At 34.0% G+C, this 14,693-nt stretch overlaps 2 protein-coding genes across 2 annotated transcripts; both read right to left on the bottom strand.

Moving 5' to 3' along the window:
• Positions 1-5,716: 5,716 nt before the first annotated feature.
• On the bottom strand, positions 5,717-9,184 carry LOC143560143 (zinc finger CCCH domain-containing protein 14-like). The gene is made up of 3 exons (XM_077048516.1): positions 9,008-9,184; positions 7,206-7,263; positions 5,717-6,655 (listed from the first exon to the last, which is right to left on the bottom strand). The coding sequence occupies exons 1-3, from the start codon at positions 9,066-9,068 to the stop codon at positions 5,845-5,847; spliced, it is 930 nt and encodes a 309-aa protein (XP_076904631.1). The 5' UTR covers positions 9,069-9,184; the 3' UTR covers positions 5,717-5,844.
• A 1,447-nt stretch (positions 9,185-10,631) lies between these two features.
• LOC143560141 (non-structural maintenance of chromosomes element 4 homolog A-like) lies at positions 10,632-14,242 on the bottom strand. The gene is made up of 7 exons (XM_077048514.1): positions 13,992-14,242; positions 13,825-13,905; positions 12,641-12,875; positions 12,455-12,545; positions 11,845-12,058; positions 11,672-11,763; positions 10,632-11,107 (listed from the first exon to the last, which is right to left on the bottom strand). Exons 1-7 carry the CDS (start codon positions 14,134-14,136, stop codon positions 10,865-10,867), a joined length of 1,101 nt encoding a protein of 366 aa, XP_076904629.1. The 5' UTR covers positions 14,137-14,242; the 3' UTR covers positions 10,632-10,864.
• Between the last annotated feature and the right edge of the window lie 451 nt (positions 14,243-14,693).

The following is a 14,693-nucleotide window of genomic DNA, read 5'->3' as shown; positions in this document are numbered from 1 at the left end:
GGAACCCAAAACTTGAACCGATAAACACACGTAACTGTACACAACTCTCGATTTCAGTATCTTGAGAATCGAGTAAGGGTGACGTGTTACATAACAAAATGTGGGAAAAGATTGAAAACTTTAAATTCATTCAAAGTTAGAAACAACTTCTAAGTTTAGCAATGGATGCTATTCTACTCCATCCTCAATGATAGAATCGAACAAAAATTCGGTTGTCAAAATATATATAAAAATAGATTTCCTTAGTAAAGATAATAGGTGTTTCATCACAAGATTTCTCTATTTTATGTTAAGACATCAATGAGTCCAAAACTAGCTCTCATAAAAAAAAACAGAATAATCGAACTAACAAGAAACTTTCTGTTATGATTTTTTGATAATCTACTTTTATGGTTCTGGTTATGTGTATAAACAACCGAATTAACTGAACCGACATTAAACCAGTCGTTATACCTTTTACAAATAGCATGTTACAAGTTTGGAAAGCTTTGTTATAGCTTTTATGAGAGAGCATATATGCTGTTACTTGTTCTCTTGTCATGTATAAAAGAATACTTATTAATTGAAATTAGCTTAAATGCATTGTGCCTAAAACTTATGGTTAACTAAATTAACTAAACCATATTTTCCAAATAACGAAGTAATTGAACTATTTATAACCAAAACCGGCCGGATAAATATTTCTAAAGGCCCCAAAATATCGGTTATAGCCCGTAACCAAAATAGTATCATTTTAGCCAATAACCGAACCAACTCACCAATACACATACAGATACCTAATTAGATATACAGTTACAATAGCAAAGTCATATTCCAAATTCAAGCTTTTATTATATCCTGGTGCATATAAAGTTATAAACTACTTCACTTAATACACCATTAAAACATAATCAGGCATTCTGGAAATTAAGAACCAAAAGTCTGGCATTACTAGGGTGTAAAATTGATAAAAAGCTCAAACCGAGCTAAGTTTTTTTGAGCTCAAGCCAAGCCTCAAACAAAGCTCTTTTAGTTATCGAGCACAAGTTCGAGACTTGTATGGGAAGCTCATTTAAGCACATCAAGCCTTTTCAAGCCTCGTGTTTTTTTAAGTTTTACCTCTTCTGGACTTCTATATATTAATTTCACACTGCACAGCCGAGCTCTGACTCGTTTAAGGTACTACATGAACTCGAGCCAAGCTTAGGTTCGTTTAAGTTAATCTCAAAATATATAAAATTAGGTAAAAAACGTATATAAATTAATTTGTAACTAATAAGCCGAGCCAGAGTTTGAAAAAACAACTCATGAGCTAAGCTCAAGCATTAGAAAAAGTGCTCGAAACGAGCTGGGATCTTGCTCTCGTAAGTCAACAAGCTCAAGCTTCGGCTTGTCACAAGCTCGCTTGTTTAAGATTTTTCTCAAAATATATAAAACTAGATAAAAACGTATATAAATTAATTAATAAATAATAACAAGCCCAGCCAAAGAGGCCGATCTCCGGCTTTAGAAAAAAAGCTCGAAACTTAACACTTGAATCACAAAATTAGCACAAACTATTAATGCTTAATACGAACTAATCCTCATATCAGATCCACAAAACTTAAACTCACATTCAACCAAAATCAACGCTCAAACCTAAAAAATCTCATAAAACTTTCAGATTCGACGTATATATCAACGTTTCAACAAAATTCAAACTTACGAACGCAGTTAGAAATCACAACATTCAGCTTCAAAATTCGAATCATACAGTCACAAATTACACATTCAGCTTCAAAATTCGAATAATACAGTTACATATCACAATATATAACATATAGATTTCAACCGTTAGATATATCGAATATATCAATCTCTGAATTAAACCGTAAAATCGACGAATGCGATCGTAAATTAAACAAATACAGGAATACGTTACGTGTACATGTGTGACGTGTAATTATCAAATAATTAGTTTAGATGAGAAGATGATTGCCTAAATAAAGAGTTTAGAGATTCGGTTATTGTTTGTTTGTGTGTGGATCGGAATACCGGAAAATGGACGTCCGGCGAGATGAGTCGGCGGCTTATTATTACTGTTGAGTGCGGAGAGTGCCGCTATTTATCGTTTAGGTTTTTGAGGGTCCCACGCAATCGTACACATTATTATTATTATTATTATTATTATTATTATTCAAACAATAACTAAATTCATATAATCAGGATAAACTCGTTTCAACCAGTGGGGTTTACTCTAATAGCTAAAAAAGACATGACCCGGATGTCCTGGGTTCGAATCCTGATTCCGACCGGATTTTACCAGAGCATTAAAACATGTTGTTTCTTCGGGCGGGGTGAGCTAACTATGTTTTACCGGGATCGCCAATCCAAACTCAAATGCCAACGTGGATCCCGATCACGTCAGCATAGTTGGCCTGAGTGGGGTGGCGGGGCGCGACGTGTTCGCTCAGTGAGATAACTTAATTGTGAAAGTCACCGATCGAAAAAAGATAAACTCGTTTTTCGATTCGGAAAAAAACTCTCGTCTAATTCTAAGGGTGAGTAGAAAACCGAATTAACTGAAAAAATCGAACCGGGGCATTAACCGACGGTTAATTTTTTTGTTTTTTTATAAACTGAATTTTCGGTTCGGTTTTTCATTTTGAAAAAAACGGAACTGAACTGATTGATAGTGATGAAAAACGGAACTAAACTTTGAAAATGAATAAGATGATGAATAAAGGTTGAGGCTGAACTTTTTTTTTTTTTTATTATGAACTTTGTTGAATTTTAAACTCTACTAATATAACTTTATATTTGTATGGCCCCACGTAAAACATACTTTTTTTTTTAAATATATATGTTGTATGCTAATATGTTTTTAGAAGCATAAAATCATCGTTTTCATTTTTTAACTTTTTTTTGCAATACCGAACCGAAAATAACTGAAAAATTAAAAATTGAACAGTTTGTATATTTAAAAAACCGATTACTTTGGTTTCGGTTTCGTCTAAAAGCGAACCGAACTGTGCTCAGCACTACCCAAGGCCACCGGCCGTGAACACTCGCTCAAATACACAACAGTATGATGAGATAAAACTTGTTAAATTCAAGAACTCAGCTAGTTAACGCCATCATCATCTAGTGCCGCTGAAACTTAATGATAGAGATATAAATACCAAGGACATAAAATATTTATTAATGTTTTGGTGACTAGTTTATGAGAGGTACACCAAGTGTGTTGGTGATTTGAAAAAGAAATGATAACTACATCCTTAGGTTAGTGAAATGACTAGGGTAATCACTACCTTGGATTATTGAAGCATTTATACAAGGTTATCACTATCTTTGAACTAGTGATACGCTTGGTGTATCGGTGTTCTCAACCAGATAAGATAAATGTTAATGGAGTAATTCTCAATTGGAAAATCAGGGAGGTGACATAGATTAGATTAGTTAACATCCACTATAACCTCCGTAAATATGTTTTGTTGTCTTTATCTTTTAAACACTTTACATGTTGCATATTTTACATACCTAGTTGTAAAAGCGGTTTAAAAACAAAGATTAGCTTATTAATCAAAGATATTTTTAGAAAGTCCACTCTACGACCCTCTAGTTTTATACACATGATTTTCAAATTATTATTACATAAAAAATAAAATTAAAGAAAAAAAAAACTCACCATTGCCCACCATGCCACCATCTCTAGCTTGTCCAATCCCTTGTACAAACAAGGTCTTCTTTCGAAAAACCGTATCCAATGGAACCCATATGATGGACGGTTCTACGTGGAGCTAAAGAAATCTAAAACTGTGTCACTCACATTTTATACAAGTAAAAATTTTTCAAGTTATGTGATTTATGGGTAGAGTTAGAGAGTGTATGGGTTTTTGTTCTAAACAAATTATACTAAACGACTAATCTAATCTACCCAGGTCTATATAATACCATCTTTGAAAAAAGTTGTACTTATTTATTTAGTTAATAAATAATATTTCACAATATCACATAATATATCCCTTAGAAACATCGATGTCATGTATTTAAAACCATCTTCAATGTCTATTAGCCGGCACAAAGTGTTTTTTTATTATTATTTTTTTTTGTAGTTTTATTGGTCCGTAATGCATTACAAAAGTTTAGTAAGTTTGTCGGTAACGTATTTTCATGGTTAAATTGATTTCCGACTAAATTTTAAACGGTGTTCGACGTCTCAAAGAAATATTGGATTATGACATTTGTTAACAAGCAAAAAATACAAATATTGTTAGATATAAGCATATGGTCCATGGAAAACGTGACTAAACTCTATACAAGTAGGTTGGGGCATGTTTTTTGAAAACACCCGAACATAAAGACAATCCACAACAACCCCTCATTCTTGCCCAAATCACAAACATTAGGAATGCAGTTGTCCCACAAACATATTCTTTTATATAATTGTTTCTAAGTTCTTTAAACACAAATTTATTTTTGAAGTTCTTTAAATTTATTTTTCTTTTTTGTTTATGTGAAATTGTCAAAATTGATCAATAATTACTCGCATCGCATGTATCTGTGTGTCGAGCGATAACTTTGTTAGACATAGTTAAAATCTAAGTTTATACACCAATAGTATTTTATAATAATAATATATAAATTAGAAATTGACTGATAAATACAGTTATATAGCCAACCGATGAGGTTTGTGGTCCATAGATAAAGACAAAAACATTTAAACACTTTGGGTAAGGGTTTGGAAGGCCCTCGGTTCAAGTCCTATTGACAACAAAAAATAAAAAGAAACTCGTCATTAAAAAAAGAAATAAATACAAAAAAAAAGGAAAAACAGCCACTTTTTGTTAACTACTAACTACCAAGTTTTAGGGGTTTGACCATAATTGCATATTATTTAGGCTCCGTTTTAATTCTATTTTATTGTTAGGAGTTACAAAATTTAAGTTGTTAGATGACCAATTGAAGTTTGACTTGTTAAAACAATGATGTATACATTTTCATTTATAATAATTATGCACCAGCCATCAAAACAATATATTTTGTTAGTTGCGTAAGTGAAAGCTTTTTAAAAGGTAACCGGAATAACTCTCACGCAAACATGCTTAATCACGAAGTTCTCCTTTTACCGTAGCCGAATCCAAATAATTATCCAATGCATCCAAAAGCATTTGTGGTATGAGACTGGACTTTATAATTAACTCAACACCTCTTCTACTATGGGGGAATGTGGGATTTGCCCATCATTACAATCATCCCTTGTTGATTTCCGTCGCTTTTGATGTTTGCTACGGATTCACCTAAAGGTTCCCCCAAACACCCTCGAGGACTTCTCGATGGGCTTATTATCCTCGATGAGGATTGCTATACCGTCTTGATAACTCGTAAAATGTGTCCAACCATTACATGGGCTGATACATGGGTAAAAACAACTTATTGTAGTTTTTAAAGACAGCATTCTAAAAAATAATGGGTACATATCACTTGCACTTAATTCAGAAAGATTAACTTACATACCAAAACAAACAAAACAGTGTTTGCCGGTCCATCAAACCTAAAGTTACCTATTTTGACCCGTTAAACACAATCCATTTTACCATCTATGCATAATTATAACAAGTGATAGGTACACACTACCAATCAATTGCGAATTCATACCACTTGTATGCTTGAATTTGACTGTTGCATAAGCATCCTTTCTGCACTAAATGAATACAATTCAACAAACCTAATAGTTTCATAACAAAAACCGCAAACATTGTACCAATATAGAGTGTTTGCACCAATATAGAGTTCGGTTATCACATACCACTAATTCTTGATAAAACAGTTTATAAAAAAACAGGAATCTTCACTACAAGGAAAAACCAAAATTTTGTTAGCATCTCACACACCCGTTTTCCTTAACTCGGTCTCACCATGTGCAAAATGACACTTGTCGCCAAATGTGCAAGACCCCTTTGCGAAATTCTCACACAGTTTCGTCTTTATGCTGTCTGTTCGTTTAGCTTGTGGTGGTTGGGCCCCATGATGCATGGCCAATGGTGGTCTCAGTGTGGTTGATCTGAGACTGATATTAGATATAAGCTCTCGAACCATAGCACTCGCTTCCTTAATTTGATCAAACGTGCCTTCAAGTTCGATATTTCTAAGATTTGTATCACTTTCATGATCCCGAATTGACAATTTTGCCCCCGTTACTCGGCTTATTTGTTTGGAGTTAACGCCACCATGTCCAATTATACCACCGGCAAGGGAGGCATCGACGCTGATTTTGGCAGTGGCTGAGGCGCCAAAGCTGGCGGCAGCGGCGGGTGGTACGTGGCGGTTAGCCAGTGGCAGTAGGGCTCGTGGGTCCTCATTGAAAGGATTACCAAAGGCGCCAAAGCTGGTGGCAGCGGGCGGTATGCGGCGGTTAGGGAGTGGCGGTGGAGCTCGTGGGTCTTCATTTACATTCTTACTAAGCTCGTGATCTCCATGTGCGAAGTGACACTGGTCACCAAATTTGCAGCCTTCAGCAGTGGTGTAGTTTTTGCAGAGTTTAGATTTGGCGGTGACGGTTGAGAATAATCCGGTTTGAGTGACAGCTGGGGCGGTTGAGATTGGCGTGAGATTCATTAACTGGGCAACCGCGTTGTAACCGCCAGGAAAGTAATGAAGAAAGTGACAGCTTTCCCCATATTGGCAGCCATCCATGCTATAAAAAAGACAAATTCATTGGTTATAAATTAACTAACTATGAAAATTCAAAATTCAAAAGAATAGTAACATGGTTTCATTTGTTTGCAAAAAACAAGAACTTTTTGCATGGTTAGTGATTTGTGTTTTTCTGATGTTATAGTGTCATCCAACTACAAGTTGACACGTGGAATACTTTATCAAATCAAATAGTAAAATAAGCGATTAGGCAATTTACACCATGTTTGGTATAACTGAGTAAAACGTAAGGGGACTCCTCTCACAATTTTTGTAGCTTGGTGACAGTGTGACACATTTAAGACCTTTTCATACATCACTCGAATTGTTGTATATTATCGCTTAAATATATATGCAAACGATGAACTCTTAAATTACTCGTCCCAGATTATGCAAACTTATAAGTTATAAAAGTGTATCATATTTAAGGTAATAACTTGTCGAATCATTTTACTTATAGGTTCCAACTAAATTTGAAATAATAAATGTTGTTCTTGACATAATATAATTAATTATAGAATTTGTTAACTGAGAAAAGGAAGAATTTAAACCTGAAATACTTCATGCAAGGCTTCGTTTTGCCTCTTACACCACCTGATAACTCTGATTCTGTTACAAGACATTAGGTGTTTTCTCTTAGTTGGACTTCTCTATAATATGCAATTAATCATAGGAAGTTTTAACTGGAATATGCAGTTTGATATAAATTTGTGAGGCTCTCTATTTGGCCCATTATCACAAGCTTATGTAAGGGATACATGTTGCAAGTGACTAGAGTATAGCGTTTGAAATGCTCAAGTTACATTAAAGATTTTTAAAAGTTATATCTGCATTATTACCATTCAGTAAACATATTAAATGAAGAAAAGGTCCACAAATTTTTACGATTCAGTGCCTTTTTTTTACTTTACAGTATATAAAGGTTAACAAGGGTTGGTTTTGTTTTTTACAAAATTTTAAAGGTTATATTCGCAATCCAGCTTGTTCTTTTTTTTTCTTTTGAATTTGGTATTACGAAACCAGATACATATTTGGATGGCATATAAAGTAGTTTTAAAAGTTGGGTGGATTCCTTATACATTAACCCTTTGCTTCCAAACAAACCACAGGCAATTCAAAACAACTGGTTTCTTATAAAAATAAAGTCAAAAAAAGAACTTGAAGCAAAATTAAAACTTGGGTTGTTATCGGTTAAAAGTTGAAACTCTTACAAAAAATTTAATCTACACATGTAAAAATGGTAAAACTTGGTTAAATTTAGTGGTATTCTAGCTATTAAAGACACAAGACTAAACTTCACACGCACACGCACGCCATTGAGTTGCACATGTTTTGTTTGAGCTTTGGTATGAGTCCTTGTACATGAAAAAACCCTTTTTAATTTTATGAATTATCCATATAGGACAGATGGACTATTGACAATGTTTGTAGTCGTTGAGACATTAATTTCAGTTATCTAAGATTTTCATCTAACTGAAGCATGTTTATGTTCTTTAAGCATGGTTTTGTTTGCAGACACTACTTTTCTAATAACTCATGATGTTTCGTTTGTATAAACTCGATATAAACGTTTAAAGTCACAGAGTTGGTAAAGAACTGTAAAGAAGCTAAACACAAATCCACAGAAATTTTCTTTTAAGGGGGTGTTTGGCCTAGCTTTTTTAACAACGCCTATAGCTTTTTTAGCTTTTTTTTTACAAAATAAGCTTAACTTGGTGTTTGGTTTAGCTTTTAAAGCTTATGCTTATGAGCTTTTATATAAGCTAATTTGAAGAAACTTATTTAAAGATGGTTTTTTAGCTTATTTGAAGAAGCTTATTTGTGTAAGGGTGTAGGTTACTCATTTGCCCTCGAATGGTGATGGATTAATAATTATTGAAGCAACTTATTACTATAACATATTAAAAAATGGTGGATTTAACAAGTTATTAAGACGCATAATCAACTTGTAGAATATAAGCTAAAGAGCTAATCAAATAATAAAAAATAAGCTATAAGCTATTTTAAAATATTAAAGCATAAGCCAAAAAAATAAAAGTGAACAACTTTTTATATTATAATTTCTCAACAACAGAACAGAAAGCAACCAGAAATAACAGAGATAATATGAACTTAGAAACCTAACAAGCCGAGCTCGAGCCTAATCGGCTCGTTTTACACCGCTACGTAAATGCTAACTTTCTCACTGATAAATGACCAAATTGTAAACCCTAATTCATAAGGCAGCTACTATAACACAATAATACTACAAGATATGAACCTAATTTTATAAAATTAATCCATAAATCAAACAAAATAGACGAAATTCAACCGTACAGAATGAATTGACGAATAAACAACTAAATTAACTAACCTGACTTGAACTTCTTGGCGGTGCCGTTAACATGAGGTCTTCCTCTCTTTCGATAATCCATTGATCGATTCAATTAACCAAATGGTGAAACCCTAATTTGCGAGTGAATGAAAGAATGAAACAGATTTAGACAACAAAGGGTTTTGGCGTAACTCAAAGTCTGAAAGGACTATTTAGATTATTAACACTTTTAACGAGGCGCGTAGGGGAGAAAATGAGCCGAGCTGCTAAACGACGGTTGGTGAAAAAATTTGGTCGAGTTGAGGTTAATCGAGCCCGAGCTTGAGCTTGAGCTGAAAACTAAGCTCATTTAATAAACGAGCCCGAGTCCAAGTTTCACTTATCGAGCTCGAGCCGGCACATGGGCCTAAACGAGCCTGACATTTTTTTTTATAATTTCAATATATATAATGTTATAAAAAGTAACAAAATAACATATATTATTTTATATATTAAATTATAATTGAAAATAAATATAAAAATATAATTATAAATTAATAAATAGTAACGAGTCGAATTCAAGCCGAGCTCGAGCTTGAAAATCTACTCACGAGGCAAGCCGGGGCTCGGCTCGGCTCGGCTCGTTTGCACCCCTGGAGGCAATTGTTCTCAAACGTGAATCCTTAAATATACGATTCTATACGCCAATAAGTTGTCGACACATACATGAGTGATCGTTTGAAAAGTAGAGGGCTATGATTTGACATATAGAACACGTGCAAATGGTCATTCAAAAATTACGCAAAGGTTGTGTGAAAAAGTATGTAAACAAGCATCTGGTGAAACCTTAAATAATCGTCAGATAGCGCTGTGAGATTATATGTCAAACTGCGTAGGTATAATCGGGCCCTTTAAAAATTGCTCAAGATCCCAACTTCTATTGTTGTCTCTACTCTCTAAGGCTATAAGCCTATCATAGTTGAGCAATGCACATAACCATATTAGCTCAAAAACACACGTACACCATTACGGGTGCGCGTTTTAAGCACACCCATAGGTCAAAACAATGGTGTGGAACAGAAACGGGTTTTCTTTTTTTAATTAGTTCATTTTACAAGGCCAATTTAACTGAAGCACATCACCCTTGATTAAATTTTATTTTTCATGTAAAACCGATACACACTTAGGTAATTCTGGACATTTTTCTAAACAAAACATCCCAATAACATGACAATGTGCTTTTCACCTTTTAGTGAAATTATTATGGATATCCTAACAATCTCTAAGGTGCACAGTCCTTTCTTTGTGATTTTATCGGTTGCATGTTACAATTTTTTTCTATTTAACAAGTGAGTTTACACATCTGTCTGTATTTGTACATTGTAGTTTTTGTTATTAGGAAGTACCGAAGGTTAGAACCATCGTATCTAGATCAAAAGACGACACGACAAAGAGAAATGGCATGCTTGATACATGTATGAATGAGCGAGCCTTATAACAATTAAACATTTGAATCACCCATAGAATATAGCATAAAAGTAACTTCACGTCGCTCTTATGACGTGACATAAGACATGTAAGTAAAATCGCCTGCGATTTTTGCCTCAAGTTCAAAATCCAAGTGTCAACTGTCATTATTTGACAAAGTGGCATCACAAGCAAAATGTCAAGCTAATCATCAGCCTCATTTTAAATAAAACTACCATAAATAAAATGACATATCAGCTGATTATAACCACCATAGTGTCTTCACATAAGCCACATCTGAACATGATCTAATCCAACAAGCCGCTGAACGTAATCAAAATACAAAATTCGCAATATCCCTACAAATCTAGTTAGCAAGTTAATCCTAAATTATACATATACTAATATTACATTACTCAATAAAACACCATTTTCCAAAGAATAATCCCCTTACCTAAACTTCCGCTTCCGACGAACCCCGCCACCTCGTGAACTAGAGTCACCACTTTCAGGAGAGTCCTCGACAACCGTTTGTTCTTGTAAAACCAGACCACGGTTCCTCGATAGCTTTCTAATCGGTGTTGTAGGCAACACCGTTTCATTCTCGGTTCGTTGAAAGTTGGCGGACATGTCACCAGGTGGAGTCCTATGTGGCATGAGTTCATCTCCTTCGGTAACAGATTCCAACATCAACTGTAGAAAAACAAAACATTAGAAGTGTTGTTGAAGATATTACAAAGTTTCAAATTACTTTTTGTACGATATATACTGTCTTACTTTATTTTAAAGAAATGATCCACAATTTTTAATTAATATATGAGATACTGCTTTTAGACCAGTTAAAAGTATACTGCTTTCTATGCCCATCACATTGTTCTTCACATTACTTTTAACTGGTTTCAGCTCAGTTTTACTCTCTCCATGTTCAATTAATTTTGTCCGTTTACATTCGTGAAAGTTTCATTTATATTAACAAGCTTAAACAAAGACAAACATGCTCATTTTCTTGACAGCAAACAAGAAAACCCTGTTCGCTTAATTGTTCGTATATGCTCGTGTGTTCAATTAAAGTTAAACAGAAACACAAACATGCTCCTTTGGTGTTCGCTTGGTTCGTTTGCATGCCTAGCTGCTTTAAATAAGCAATTTGAAGCTTGCATTTCCAAGCAACAAATAAGCAGATATATAATTAATCCAAACAACCAGTAATAGATATTATATTTAACATATAATTTCAAATTATATTTAAAAAATAACCTTCCAATCTCGAAAATCAAATCGAAAGATAAAATGTGTGTATGCCACCTCCTTTGAAGCTACTGCATTTGCAGCCGGAGCATTTCTTGGCGCTAAAAAATTATACAAACAAAAAGTGTTAATAATAAATTAATGATTTTTTTAAAAACAAAAGTTAATTTGAAATGACTTACAAACTAAATGATGTCCTTCGTTGACTTTGACTTCAGCTCGGCCATCTTTAACAAGAAAAGACAATGCAAACAGATTTTCAACAGTTTGTGCGAAAGAGCTTCGGTTCAATACTAAGTTTTCTAGCTTGGCATTTCTGTTCTTTCTCAAAACACTAAACATGGTTGCCATGTTTTTATCCGTGTCTGTTTTTTCTTCTGTAGAGCTTGCAGCAAGCTGCAAAAGTCAATGAGATTGTATTAGCTAAAATAATAAATTAGTTTATTGATTTTTGAAACAACATATATTCAGCTTGGCGGTAGTAAAAAACAGGTTAAACAAGACCTGTTTAACCCATTTATCTAAACATGTCAAACGGGAACGTGGGTAATAATCAAGTATAGACATGTTAATCAGCTTGGAGGGTTGTAAAAAGCGATAACACGGGCCACAAATGGGTTTAGCGGGATCCCCGTTCAACTAAACAGGTCAAACATATCAACCGAATCACGACCATTTTAACACTTTAATATGCCAACCCAACATCTCTTTTTTCTTTCATGTTCAGGGCACCGTGTTGAAATCGCCAATTTGACCAATAACAAAAAATAGACCAAATAAATGCAACATTACCTCTTCAGGACGAGCCTTTTCAGTTGGTCTCGATTGCTTTCTTTGCACAGTAACCTTTCTTTGCTTGAGTTCAGACTTCATTGGCCCGATCCTACAATCAAAATTGATTAATTCAAACATAATGAACATCTAAAGCTACAATATTACAGCACACAGGTATATATAAAGTTGTAAAACAGTATTTACATTGTACAACAGCCATCACCCTTGAGAAACACGTGAGACACAACAGAACCAATATCCTTCCACTTAACAGAATTCCTTTCATCACCGCCAAGCTGACCAAAGTTCTTTAGTAAACAAGACACAAAATCACCAGATGTCAGCCCTTCACCACTTTGTGCCTTGACAGAAGTCATTAACGTGTTAGTGATATCTAACAATGCTTCTGCATCTGCTACTTGCTCTCTAGGCTTCTGCACTGTAAACCCCAAAAAGATCACTTGTTAGCAAGTCTGTAAATGAACCAAACATCAAACAATAGATTTTGTCCGATTAACTAAATGAACTAACATGCACAAGGAATATGTACACGTTCAATTGCGTCCATTTACATTCATTAATTTTGTTTGTTCATAAAAGGTTCTTAGTCGTTTTAATGACTTTTCTAAACTATCAATTAGTCTTTAGCAAAATTAATAACCATAAATCTGAAACGATTGTAATCTTTACGTGATTTATTTATATGTAAAATTAACATTTGAATATGAATGGTAAAAAACACTAATAGAAACTTGGTAGTTGCAGAAAACCATAGACACTAACCATTCTCGATTAGCCAAATCAAATAAAACATAGCGTTTGTTCATGACAAGCATGAAGACAAACAAGAAATTCCTTTAAGTAAGGTGTTCATATACAGTTTGCTTCTTCGATAAAAGCTTAACGAACAAACATGAACAAGACCTTGTTTGGTTATCTATCATCACAAAATCATGTTTTATATCCAAGATTATAACTATCACCATATATCCAGTAAATAAACCGAAGTTTCAGTGAACTGTTTGTTAGCCATTCAACATGAACTGTTTAAAATTCGGGCCTATCGGGGTTGGTTGGCCACCCCGATAGGCCCGAATTTTAAATTTTTTAAAAATTATATATATAACTTTCCAATTCGCCGATCTTTTTTTGAAAAAAAAATTTGTATCTTTAATTTAAACCCAATTACTCAACTAATTTAAAAAACAAACAAAAATGAGCATACTTCACTGAGCTACTTCAGTTCATTTACAGGCTTAAAAATTGTTAGTACTTTTCAAATTAAAAAAAACTATAATAATTTCTTAAAAAATTACAAATTCAAAATTGAACACAATAACAACACAATCAACAACCATAGAAAACCATAAGCATCAAAACTAAATTACCTAGCTGATGCAATGACTCAACTTCATCAACAATAGTCATAAACTTATCCAAATCATTCTTCGCAATATCATCTCTCTTAACTGCACAACCAAACAAACACAAATCCATCAAACACAACCAATAATTATTAACCAAAACCCTAACAAATTATTAACCAACACATTACCACTAATCAAATTCTTCACGGCAAGATACCGTGACCGAAGAACCCGACGCTCGGCTCCATTTCCGTGAATCACGTCATCACCGTCGTTAACGCCGTTAACGTTGGCGTTACTACTGCTCGGTTCGCCCTTAACGGTTCGAACCATGGTTGAATTGAATGAAAGTAAACCCTAGGGTTTGTGATTTAGGGGTGTATTGAATTGAATTGAATTTAATGGAAATGAACTGGGAGGAAATTAGGGTAATTGAGAAAGTAAGAATTGGGGGAAATATTATTATTATTAATATTATTAAAGTATTTATGGAATTGGGTCGAAATTGAAATTCGGGCTCGAAGATTTCAAAAATTTTGATGAATATTTGGGCTCTAAATATTTCACCCCCTCAAAGTTTGCTTTATTATTATTTTTGTTTACTTTACCGCATGCTTCAAACCACCTGCTAGAAAACTCTCACCTAAAGTTAATGTTCGTGAACACTCGCCCAAAGGATCGGAATTGCAATAAAATAACATTTGTTCAGTTCAAATATCTAACTAGTGAATGTCACATACTCGTCTAGTTTCCAATCTTCACTCTGGCGCCGCTAAAATTAAATGTTAGGGACATGTTAGGATCGAACCTAGGTCACATGGAACACCAAGTTTTTGTTTTCTTATTGCTCCATCACCAGCTCATTGTCGATAATAACAATAATAATGAAT

This window comes from Bidens hawaiensis, unplaced genomic scaffold (genome assembly GCF_021521415.1).
Source record: "Bidens hawaiensis isolate Kalapana, Puna unplaced genomic scaffold, B.hawaiensis_p1.1 tig00020226_1, whole genome shotgun sequence".
Lineage (NCBI taxonomy): Eukaryota > Viridiplantae > Streptophyta > Magnoliopsida > Asterales > Asteraceae > Bidens > Bidens hawaiensis.
This window is presented reverse-complemented; position numbering and strand designations above follow the sequence as displayed.

What these genes read in the sequence shown, in the direction of transcription:
- LOC143560143 (XM_077048516.1), bottom strand. Translation starts at nt 9,068, where the DNA reads ATGGATTATCGAAAGAGAGGAAGACCTCATGTTAACGGCACCGCCAAG. An exon ending in CGCCAAGAAGTTCAAGTCAG is followed by an intron (nt 7,264 to 9,007) that starts GTTAGTTAATTT and finishes GTCTTGTAACAG; the next exon opens with AATCAGAGTTATCAGGTGGT. An exon ending in CCTTGCATGAAGTATTTCAG is followed by an intron (nt 6,656 to 7,205) that starts GTTTAAATTCTT and finishes TCTTTTTTATAG; the next exon opens with CATGGATGGCTGCCAATATG.
- LOC143560141 (XM_077048514.1), bottom strand. Translation starts at nt 14,136, where the DNA reads ATGGTTCGAACCGTTAAGGGCGAACCGAGCAGTAGTAACGCCAACGTT. An exon ending in AAAAGGCTCGTCCTGAAGAG is followed by an intron (nt 12,059 to 12,454) that starts GTAATGTTGCAT and finishes TGACTTTTGCAG; the next exon opens with CTTGCTGCAAGCTCTACAGA. An exon ending in TTGATTTTCGAGATTGGAAG is followed by an intron (nt 11,108 to 11,671) that starts GTTATTTTTTAA and finishes GTTTTTCTACAG; the next exon opens with TTGATGTTGGAATCTGTTAC.